Source organism: Centruroides vittatus, unplaced genomic scaffold (genome assembly GCF_030686945.1).
Source record: "Centruroides vittatus isolate TY-2023 unplaced genomic scaffold, ASM3068694v2 scaffold_384, whole genome shotgun sequence".
Lineage (NCBI taxonomy): Eukaryota > Metazoa > Arthropoda > Arachnida > Scorpiones > Buthidae > Centruroides > Centruroides vittatus.
Genome location: NW_027122705.1, coordinates 466,273 through 478,895, shown reverse-complemented (window position 1 = coordinate 478,895; position 12,623 = coordinate 466,273). Strand labels below are relative to the sequence as shown.

Sequence of the window (12,623 nt, the reverse complement as noted above, 5' to 3'; positions counted from 1 at the left end):
CTGGACCAAAGAGAAGACCAATATGTTGTGAGTTCTTCTTCTGTTGGTGTGCCACTGTGCTGTGTATCAGTGTTTGCTTTGTTATTGATTTGTCTGTAAAAGAGTTTTTCATTGTTTGTAAATAATTTATTTTGTTGTTTTCGTAGTGTACATGTTTTGTATCGTTTGAGTCTACGTGCTTTGGCAGCAAGTTTTTGTTTTAGTGTATCAATGTATTCTGTAATGTGTGTGTTGTGATGTTCATGTTTTGTGTGTGTTTTTATTTTCTTGAAAATGTTTTTGAGCTGTTTCCTTAATTTGGGTGTTATGTTGTTTTTAGTGTATTGTGTCAGCCTGCCTAATTGCTGTCTAATGTCATTTATTTGTGTTTCTATTCTTCTCTGCCAGGCAGGCTTGTGATAGAATTGTGTTTTCTGTGTATTTGTCTGTGATTGTACTTTCAGTCCATGGTGTGTCACTACTGTGACTGCCCCAGCATAAACTAATGTATGAATGTCTGAGAGTGTAGAAATTGAATGAATGTAGTGTGGTAGTAAGTGAGTGTTTACATAATTTAGTGTTTTTCCTACTTCCTTCGACGTGTTGATTTTTGGTATTCGTGGTCTTTGTGTGGGATCTGTGCCTGTATATTTAGTGAGTGTTTCCTGAAATATAAGTGAGAGCGTATTAACTAAATCCATGTCTATGTTATCAGTGATGGATGAGGAAGTGTCTGTAGTATCATTAGTGGTAATTGTTGTATGTGTGTTATTATCAATGCTTGTTGCTGGATTATCCTGACAGGTTACATGATCTTCATTAATGTTAGATGTTTCTGTCTGTTGATGTATTTGATCAGCAACCTGTTGTTTGATAAGTTCAAGTGTTGTTTGTGGAATAAGGTTGTTGTGTATAATTGTTCTTTTTTGATCAACAACCCTTTGTTCGGTGACAGTGAGATGAGGATACTGTTGTGTGAATCTAAGGTGTAGTTGTTGTCTGTATGCTGTCATGTTTGTTTCGAGTTTTGTGATCGTGTAGTAAGTACGGATGATAAACTCATTCATTTCTACCGTCCATTTCATCCGTTGGCGTGGTTTTCCAGCCTTTGTGGTCTGTGGATGCATTGCCACAGAAACACCAAGGCTGGGTTGGTTCCTCACATCTGTTGAGGGCATTGCAGTAGCCATGCTTGGGCCGGTGCTGCTTTCGCCACCGGTAACCAGGGGAGACTGTGGCCTATTTTTCGAACGTGAGCCTCTGCCTAACTCACGAACGCGGACCTTGTTAACCCGGGCGACGTCCGAGCCGGTATCACATTTGGATCTGGTTACTACCATAATACGTATCTCCACAGAATGTGGGTTGTGGTCACTCTTAGCTTCATTTCTCCCCATAGACCTTACTGGCATGGGTGTCCCTACCAGGAGCTTGTGCTCCAGCCTGCATTGCCCTATGGATCAGTAAAATTACTGGGCTCTCCCACCACGACCAGGTGGTGACCATGGGAGAGTTTATTATTATTATTATGTTGGGTTAAGTTAGATATACTCGGTTAACACCGGTGGCTAAGTACTATGCCGGACCAAAGTCAAGGCATAGTAACCAAAACAGAAATTAAAGAAGTGTATCAGTGTGTGTGTCTGTATTCAGGAATTTTCTCACAATATGACATGTATTCAATATAGTGGCCTTCTGTAGAGTGATGTATGTGTTTCTATTCAATTCTAATGTGCCCAGGCTTTTGTGTAGTGTGTGTGGTATGACACCTGTAGAGGAGAGAACTACAGGTACAATAAGCACCCTATCCATCCTCCACAGATGCCTTATTTCCTGGGCGAGTTCTGTGTACTTGCTAATTTTTTCAGTGCATGCGTTTTGTATATTGTGAGTGTTTGGAATGGATATGTCTATAATGTATGTGATTTTATTGTGTTTGTCAATGAGTGTGATGTCTGGTCTGTTGTGGTAAATTGTTTTTATGTATTATTATTATTATTATTATTATTATTATCAACTCGTCTCGATTATATATATAGATTATCTTATTATCTATAAAATGTTCATATGTGTTTATCATTGATTTATATTATCCTATGTTAATTTGTTAATAATACCTGATGTATGTTACCATGTATTTATATAATCAATTCCTATGCAAGTTATTTTATGTAAGTATTTGGCTACTGTGCGGTCAATAATTTGCCAAGTATATTAAGTGAATTCTAAAACTTGTATAGCTGTAATCTAACATATTCTTGTTACGTAACCTGTTTTACATGTATTATGCTTGTAAATATTCTGCTCTCGACCTTGGTGGTGCTCTGCAGAAACAAGGCCATCTTCAGAAATAAAGATTTATACAAAGTGAAAAGTAAAGTGTCCAATATGCGGACAAGGAAGAGATCAAGAAAACGAAAATAAAGTCCTGGCAGGCAGCAACCCTTGGGGCTTTGTATATAAGATCAGTGCAAACAAGATAAAGATACTGAATCCCATTAGCAGTGACAATGCCGGGTCTGCCACTGATGATCTCCAGACCACTGTTGACCTCCAGACCACTGTTGACAGGCTCTTTGAAGCCTTCTGCTCCAGCAACCCCTGTGAAAAAGATACTCCAGAACAGACCGGTATTAGGGATCATAACCATGCCGAGAGTGTCTCGAGTGATGACCGCCGTTCTCATTTTTAGAAGTGGATGACATCATTGCCAGAATGCCAAAAAAGAAGACTGTCAGTATAGATCAGTTAAATGCCAATATTATTCGAGAAATCTGGAAAACCCGACCAGATCTACTCCTGGAGATCTTTAATATCTGCTTGCAAAAGGGCATTGTTCCTCATCCATAAAAGTGCACATGACTCATCATCACTCCCAAAAAACGTGGAAAATTGCTAACATTGAGGAACATGCACATTTCTTTGCTGTCCTCTCTGGGTAAAGTTCTTGATAAGCATTTGTTTAACAGAATATACTGGTTTTGGGAGTTGAGAAGACTTTCACTGTGCACAGTATGGGTTCAGGCAACAGAGAGGGACCGTCGATGCTGTCATGGATTTAAAGAATCACATTCAGAGAGAATACCTATGTGTTTGGGATAAGTTTAGATCTCAAGAATGCCTTTAATTCAGCTTGATGACCACTGATACTATGTAAGCTTGGCAATAATGGCTGTCTCAGAAATCTATTCTACACAGTGGCGACCTTAAAGACAGGCAGGTCAACATTGCTGTGGGACAACAAACTTTCCAAAGATCTCCAACACGGGTTCCCTCAGGGTTCTGTCTGTGGCCCTCTGTTCTGGATAGTTCTTTTTGGCACTTTCTTTATCTGAACTTGGGCATTAGTGTCAGGTTGGGCATATGCCGATGATGCTTTCCTCATTTTTCTGGCCAGATCTGGATGCATGATTGAGACTATTGCCAATGATATTCTCATAAAAGTAAATGAGTGGGGAGTTAACAACAAATTAGTATTTAACACTGCCAAAACAAAGGGTGCCAAAAAAACAAAGCCCTTTGTTTCTTTGGCATCCTACTCAACAAGCTTATACCAGCATGTTCCTTGTGTTTGTTTGAAAACATCTCAATCAAAATAGAGGACCATGTCACTTTTCTTGAAGTGATCTTCAATAATAAGCTCACGTGGAAACAGCACATTGATCATATTACTATCAGGACAAACCTTATCTTCAACAATCTGGTTTGTGTTGCTAGAAATAGTTGGAGATTGGGATACAAGGTTGTCAATGCCATTTATGACTGTGTATTCATCTGTATTACCTGCTCTGCTCCAGCTGTCTGGGGTGAGGTGGCCTTTCATTCACACAATCACCACTGGCTTAGAGCAGCTCAGTGCCTTGCTCTCATAAGAGCGCAAGGCACTGTTACTCTACAGTTTCCAATGTTGCCTTACCTGTTCTTGCAGGGAAACTGCCTATCCTTTGGCAAATCCAATACTGCACAGAAATGTTCCTTCTGTCTCAGGGCAAATGCATTAACATTTTGGATACCACTTTTGATGTTCCTGCTACGAGACGAATAATTCTTTTGCAGTTTAATTTAAAATTTATTTTGTATACTAGTACTTTCTATATATTAACAGGACTTATTATACTGGAAAATATGGATGCAGATATTTAGTCTTACATATCAAAATAGTGTTCTTTATTTAGTTCACATTTGAACTAAATAAAGAACATTATTTTTGATCTGTAAGACTAAATATCTGCATCCATATTTTCCAGTATAATAAGTCCTGTTAATATATAGAAAGTACTAGTATACAAAATAAATTTTAAATTAAGTTAAAAAAGGACACAAAGGCATAATAATTAATTCTTTTGCAGACTTGCCCCACCCCGCTCTCAGAACAGGTCTTCAATCCTGGTAATGTCCACCTACCATTGAAGTCTACATTGATGGGTCAACGACCAGTCGTGGAGCTGTGTGTGCTTTTGTTGTTTATGTCTGTAACAACAAGACTCATTGTGACACCTTTCCTTTACACCCAGAGTGCTCGGTGTTCCAAGATGAGATGTTTGCAGTTTACAAAGCCATTGAATTCTGCAATACAAAGTTTAACAACTGTAATATCTCTATTCTTTCTGATAGCATTGCTACTGTCCAAATTCTAACCAATAAAGATACCACACACCTCATTGCAAAAACACACTGTTTTTTGCTGACCAGTCTAGCAATAAAATTTCCACCAAATGGATTAAGAGGCACAGTGGCACTCTGGGCAATGAACGTGCAGATATGTGTGCACATACAACAACTATGCTCACGGACATCATTCTGGCATATGATCAACTTCTGGTTTCAAGGCTAAAGTAACTCCTGTGGCATCAGACTGTTGCTAAATGGCAGGAGGAATGGGAACAAACTCTGGAATCGCACATCACTCAACAATTCTTTCTGGATGTTACAAGAAGGCTCAACTGGAAGTGGCTTTGCCCTCAGCACTGCAGCTGCTCACAGAGCATGGGAGGTTCAATGCCTACCTGTATAGATTTTGACATATTGATACTGACAGCTGGCGGTACGTGACAGGGTCAAGCATTATCTGCTGTCGTGCCCGTTACTACAGGACGTAAGAAATGAACTCAAGCTGTATGTAGGCAAAGACAACTTTGGCTGGCCATATAAGCCAGAACACCTTGTATCAAGCAAGAAGTACTTTTCTCCCTTTGAAAGGATAGTTAAACTCTATTTCAACAGAACATTAATACATTGATTACACTTTTCTACTTTTGCTTTTGTATTGCTGAAGATCTCACATGATCTTCTGTCAGCCTACTGCATTCTTTATTGTCGGTTGCTGCACAAGATGTGCACAGTTTTCTTGCTTTCTTGTTTTCTTTCACCAATGGTTTATGTAATGTTTCATCTGTGTTATTTGAGCTTCCTAGAAGAACTTCTTTATGTATGCTGTACCTGTGTGTATGCTGTAGCACAAGGTTTGTGCAGTATCTGTATACTAGTCTACCGTATATATGCAGACTCTGTTCACTTTGCTCCATATAATTCAGGCTTATTTCCAAATGCAATCTTTGATTACAGTGAAAAATTATTTTTGTTGTAAGTAAAGTTTTTAATAAAACTTCAGTAAATAAAATGGTGACAAAATTTATGCAGGTTTCATTAACAAGGAACAAAAAGATTTAATGTACGGATGGTTGCATTTTATATAGAACACAGTGTTATAAAAAAACCATCTAAGAAAATAAAAAAAACCACATTGTAATATAAAAGATCAATTCTTACTTACTTGGCATTTTTCTGCAGAATAAACACTTAAAAATTTTGATAAAATATGTTGCACGCATTTCACTCTTATATAATAACCTCTGTAACAATTAATTATTATGTATTAGTTTATATTTACAACTATAAAACCACAAATAATTAAATTATACATTTTAAAAGTGATCGAAAATAGGTGACACACAATGTTTTATTATTATTAATTTATAAAGACTCAAAATAATTCATAATACAGTAAAACTTATAAACGACGACTACTAAAGAGAATGGGCAATATTCGAGGTTTCGTAGTATAAAACTAACAGCACTTCAAGCATTAATCTATTTTATATTTTGTATTCGTATCATTTAGATACATAGCAATTCCCGGTTTATGATGAGTTGAAGATTTCGGAAGTTTAGAGGTCATGTTGTAAGATGTTTGAGTTGATATTTATAATTCTAATATGATTGTCAAAAGCTTTTGTAAGAGATGTAAGCTGATTTAGAGTATTGTCGACGTACATGATTGGTCAAGCCAAGAATTTTATGCTGAAAACCTTAATAAAATTAATAAAGGTTGCTGTAGTGTTACAAGTTAAATATTCTGTTGAATTATCAGAATTTCATAACCAAAGGTACATACTCTTTGACAGCTTCCACAAAAATTAAAATGAATTTATCAAACTTTTTTGACAAATCTATTATTAAACATTCCTATTTATTATATTTTATAAATTTAATAAGATAGACTTTTGCATATATTACAAAGCTTCCTAAACTTTTCCATTCATCATCCCCCTTCACCCAAGAAAATTTTCACAACCCCACAATTTAAGATTCCCTGTTATATTAGATATATTTTGAATATTTGAATTTAAACCAGAAGACAAATGTATTAACAACTGTCAAAAATTTTCAAAATTTGTAAAAATAAACACATTAAAACACCAAAAACCAGCAACAAAGAAGAATTTAAGAAATCCGAACAGGACCATTTAATGGTCTATAAACAAAAGAATTTCTGTTGATAGAAAACTTATTCAAAAAAAAGCTGAACAATTCGCACAACAGTTGAGACATTCCATACTGAATTCAAAGAAAACAGTGGATGGCTGAATAATTTTAAGAGGCATGATATATTTTCAATAAAATCTGTGGCAAGTGTGCAAGAGATAGATTGCACAAAGTGGTTAAAATGTTTACCAGAAAACTGTACAAAATTATAGCTTGGAATGTTGTGTTGTGTTCAAAGCAGATAAAATGGGTATATATTTTAAATGTGTGTCAGACAAAATAACTGCATTTAAAAATGATTCATGCGCGTATATAAAAATATCAAAGAACATATAACTCTTGCTTTGGGAGTGAATGTGGACCAGTAATGAAAAATTGTCATTACTAATTGAAAAATCTTTAAAACCTTTATGTTTCTGCAATGCCTGGACATTACCATACAATGCGAGGTCTGTCCATAAACTTTTTAAATTATGCACTAACCAATAATTGAATCTGAATGCAGCTTGCACAACTCTCTAGTGGCAAGTTTTATGTACTATCTGCCGAAAGCAGTTCTATCTTCATTTGGTGTTGTGTTACGTTCATCTGTGTAAACACGTGTTGATTGCATTTCGCAATTTTCTTTCAGTGAGTGTGAGCGAAGAGTTTCTGGGTTAAGCTAGGTCTGATGAAAATTCCATGAAAAATGATGTGGAAACAAACATCAGTCGTCAGAGTGGGTGGGAAAATTTTCACAACAGTTTTTCTGACACAGTGTTTTTCCAGTCTTAGTGTTTGAAACGTGAGTGTACAAGTTTGGAGTATACCTGCTAAATGCAATGAAAATTAACAAAGCTTGGAATAAAATTCAACAAAGTACCATTGCAAATTGCTTTATAAAAGTAGATTTAGTCAACAATCTGTTGATGTTTCAAATAAACTGGAATTTTCTTCAGAACCTGTCAACTGTATTGAAAAAGAACAGGCTAATCTCATTATAGCAAAGACTAATGAAAAAATCTCATTCAAAGATTTTGTCAATATTGACAATAATCTGTCTGCAGACATTATCTCAAGACAACATCATTGCTGAAGTACCAAGTACAAGAAACTAGCAATAAAGACGAGAAAGAAATAAATCCTGTCAAGGACAAACATTGTATTGCCCCTTCTTGTAGGGAGGTTTTGAGCTTTCAAAGGACTTTCTAGAAACTATATCATTCATAAGACAAGATGCCTTCGAGGCAATCGAGTGAATCAAAAACATTGTTGAGCAAGAAGCAATAAATCATCAACAAAAACCTTGTGTAATGGATCTCTTCACTAGCAGTCTGAATGTTTTGTTAATTTGTACACATATGCATCTAGAAAATAATAAAATATAATGTATTTAAATCTAAGGACTATAATGAAATCTGTAAAATTCAAAAATTAATAACTTTTTTATTTGTAATATAATCAGAAAGATTTTACTATTATTTAAAAGTTTGGGCTTAAATAATTTTAACACTTGAGTTTTGCTCCATTCTTTTCGAAATTGCTTTCAAATGATCTTTATAAGATTTTTGACAGTATTTCCTTCAATCCTTGCAACTGCTCTTTTCCACTTCAGAGAAAAGTCTTTAATGTCTTTTGCTCTTTGTTCTGCTTTTTTAGTTTATTTTTTACAAGAGGCCAAAATCTTTCTATTTGTCAGCATTGTGGTACATTTATAAGATTCGTGTTTCTAGGTACAAAATTGAATCCATGCTGTTCCAGCCAACTTACTGTGAATTTTGCAGTGTATTGTTACCAAATATGGCCAAAACAAAGTATGGCCATCGTGATTTCTTTAAAAAGGAAGGCTTTTTAAATATTAATATAAATTTCAACACTATTTCTTTTTGTCAAAAATGACAAACTTTTCAATCCAGACTGGAAAATTGCTTACCATACTAGATATTTTGAGCCAAATTTTTCAACACCAATTAATGTTTGAGATTCTGGAAGAACTTCTCCTTCAAGCACTGTGTAATAGGAAGTGTTGAGAAGTCAGCCTCACATATGTTTCATCATCTAACACCAAACAAGCGTTCTTCTTGCTAATTAAAGAATACAATCTTTGAGCTCTAGTTTTAATTATCTTCTGTTTTACACTCACTTCAGGTATTTTTCATCTTTTATATCATCTCATGCATGCTCTTAGCTCTTTGAACCATCATTTGCCTAGATTTTTTTGCAACATCTCTCATTAACACACTGTGATTTTAGGAAATGACTTTGATTATCTGCTGGTTGAGTTGTGAGCTTCATGTACCATATTTTCCACTGAAATCTGTCTTTCGAGTAATAGACAATGTCTTATGATACCAATTTAACACTCCATCCACCATACTTTAGAAAATTTGTAGCTCTGCTATGAAATACCTTGATCTTTCTGCATTTTCCAGCCATTTGTCAACAATTGCTTTTCAATGGTCTATTTCATTCATTGTTTAAAGCAATAGCATAGTTACTCTAATAAAACTGATAATGGAATTCTTACTTAAATTATTTGAAACTGTTTCTATGGCAACAAACAGAATTATAAATAATAAACAAAAAAGTTAATAGCGAGGTTGAGGCCAAAGTTTTCAATGCGAAAACGTGTGCGTCGGACGTTCAGCACCGTCTTCCTGTAAGCATAGAAGTTTGACAATGGCATTTGGAACATCAGTGGAATCATGCTCGACGTTCTAAACGCCATTGTCAAACTTCTATGCTTACAGGAAGACGGTGCTGAATGTTCGACGTACACATTTTCGCATTGAAAACTTCGGCCTCAACCTCGCTAATGTCTTTTGAATTCTATGGATTCTATCATTACAGTCTTTAACTATATTTTTTGTATTGTGTAATTATATTTATGATCTTATTAAAATAATGGTAGTTTCCATAACTTGAAAATTTCTGTCCAATCCACTTCAAATTATCAAACATCTACTGTATTTTGTAAATTTTATCAAATTTACTGTAATAAAAGTCTTTCAATTGACCGTATAATTTTATGATTTCTACTTTTAATTAAAAATGCCAAGACTATTCACATTTAGCATAAAAACTAACTTAACATAAAGCAAATGGTAAAATTTCAGTTCTGAATGAAGTGGTTGGAACATTAGAGCTGTAGACCACGCCCATAGGAATAAAAAAGTCAAAAGAACCAATGATCTACATGTGAACCTTTGCAGGATATAGCTACCAAACTCAGTCTATCTGATTGTTAAACACACAACAGGCTTAATGGAGTACATTGCACAACTCTGATCACATCCCAGAAATAATCAGTGTAATGGCATTTCTCATGTTTAATGAGCTTTTAGTTGTCTCTAAAAAAGTAGAAAATGGTCAATTTTTAGCATTGTTTCAAGAAATAATAGGATACAATTACACCTCTGAACAAGACAGGACCTTATCAGAGCTGTAGACAATACCCATGGGAGCAAAACAGTTAAAGGAACTATACCTCTAAATGCAACCCTCGTGAAATATGACTTCCGACATCAGCCTGCTTCCAGGTCATATGAAATCACGAGTCACATTGCTCCACTAAGACTATCATAATTAACTATTTAGCCCACATGACTATGCCAGATTTGAGCAGCACACTTGACTATTAGTGGAGTACTTGATGTTTTATAGGGGGTGAGGGGGCTTGCACCATGCAGGCTCTGAGGTTCTTGCTATCACTCACACCGAAGCACATGACTGCATGTGAAGCATGCATGTTAAAGCCTGCCATCACTCACCTTCACTGACGCAGATCATAGAGAATGGGCAGTATTTTACCTCGAAAGGACAGTTTTTACCTGACCTGAGTAAAAACTGACATTTGGAGGCAAATATCTTGCAAAGGGACACATATACACGTATGGTTTCTTTGACTTTTTTGCTCATATGGGGGTCTACAATTCTGGAGATGGAAAACCCCTTATTCAGAGTTTACAACTTACCAATAATAGACAGTCAATTCGTTTGACTTTTTTATTTATATGGGCATGGTTTCCGGCTCTTATAAAGTCCTAAGTGTCTCATTCAGTGCTGCATTTGTATCGACATTTGACGTTTGGAAGATTTGTCACATATAGCTTTAACGTTCAGAATTTTACTTTGCCTTACCTATTAATAAGTGCAGTTCTACAAGCTTTCCTTTTGACAAAACATTTTAAAAATTCATCATTGATGTAACCTTTTGAAACCATGGAGCACTTACTAACCACAGAACTGTCATTCGTTCCTTGAACCTGTATAGAAGAAAATTAATGCTATTTAGGATTACTCCAATTTTTATTTATAAATAAATAAATACTTACAGCTATCATCTTGTCGTTAAGCTTCACCAATATATGCTTCTTCGCAGACAAATATAGCCAACGATTTAATTTATTTTTGATATAACGAAATCAAATATTAGATTATAATTTATTACAATGTAAACCATTTTAAATACTTTAAGTACGCGATTAATTAACCACTAGTAAACCATTTACATTTTGCTCATATTTCAAACATTTGTTTTCGTTAGCCACCCACGTGGTAAGCTATTGCAAGCTTCAGTGTTGCCAGTTCAGTAGTTTAAAAAAGTAAATAAATAAATAATTGAATTTATAAGTTTTTATTATTCTTTATACCAGATTAATCATTATAAAATTATCCAGACAAGAATTTAAGTTATATTTACTTTGTAATATTTGAAAAAAATGGCCGTATTTAGCCGTCTTTAGAGTGGGGCCGGACGGCCGGGTGGCCGAGCGGTCAAGGTGGCAGCCTACCGCTCTGGGGGACCCGGGATCGAATCCGAGCGGGTCGAAAATGCCCAGGAATTTTTCGGGGGTGGTCCGTTCGGATATGTCGGGCCCCGTCCCTCACCACCCGGTCGCCCATTGTGGGCCTGGCCGAACCCATAATGGGCCTTCTAAAAGAGGCCCTCTTAGTGCCCACAGGGCGGAAAGAGTTACAAAAAAAAAAAAAAAAAAAATAGCCGTATTTAGCCGTCTTTAGGGTGGCGGCCTAGAAATCGATCGCGTTTCCACCAGAAGGGTTCGGGTTTCATGCTCGGGATAGACCTGTTTTTCTTCCTTTTAGATCAGGGGTCACCAAACTACGACCCGCGGGCCAAATCCGGCCCGCCGCCGAACTGTGCCAAATATAATTATATATATGGAAATATTATAGATTATAGATAAATTTACTATGTAAAAAATAAAATAAGTGCAAGTAGAAATGTCAAAATTGGTCCAATCTGATTTTTCCATTTGACAGTAATATCATTTTTAGGAAAATCAGCGAATGAAAAATTCGGCGACTTTTTTGAGACTGGATATCGGAGCGCTTTTTTTAGTACCTGCAATGAAGTTTCTAAGAAAAGTAATTACAAGCTCGCTGTAGCCATCGTGTTCCTGTATTAGTAAATAAATATGTTGGTTTTCTTTATTTTTTGTGTATTCAGTACATAATATTGAACAAAATGGTTAGGCGGCCCGCGCTCGTCATTTTCAGTTATGTGGCCCGCTGTGAGAAAAGTTTGATGACCCGTTTTAGATGGTCGCGTTTTAAACGAATACGTAAAATAAATACAAAAGTGACTAACGTAAAAATAATAAAAACTTTATGTTAGTTATTTGTAAATTTATTTTAACTGCATTGCAGGGGGTACCCAGGATCTGAACTTCAGGGGAACAACTCGTATTAGTTTCGAGGAAGTGCGGAGGGAGAGTGAGATTTCACCACAGATGACTCTTAGTCTAGTCGAGTCACAATATTCATTATTCAAATTGATACGTCTGTGTGTCAATTACTACACTTTAATTTCTTCTAGGGAGAGAAGCTGCCCCTCTCTGGGTACGCCCATGGGCGTAGCCAGGAAAGAGCATGGGTGG

At 35.9% G+C, this 12,623-nt stretch overlaps 1 protein-coding gene across 2 annotated transcripts in view; it reads right to left on the bottom strand.

Annotated features, from left to right (window-relative positions):
* The window catches only part of LOC136988681 (tRNA wybutosine-synthesizing protein 4-like), a 36,378-nt gene extending 25,097 nt beyond the window's left edge, over positions 1-11,281 (bottom strand). For both annotated transcript variants that reach the window (XM_067286601.1, XM_067286602.1), the window contains exons 1-3: positions 11,058-11,281; positions 10,864-10,988; positions 5,753-5,831 (exon numbers count right to left, since the gene is read on the bottom strand). In XM_067286601.1, coding sequence (XP_067142702.1) covers positions 5,753-5,831; positions 10,864-10,988; positions 11,058-11,066 — 213 coding nt within the window. In that variant the 5' untranslated portion in view covers positions 11,067-11,281. The remainder of the gene's footprint in view (positions 1-5,752; positions 5,832-10,863; positions 10,989-11,057) is intronic.
* Positions 11,282-12,623: the final 1,342 nt, after the last annotated feature.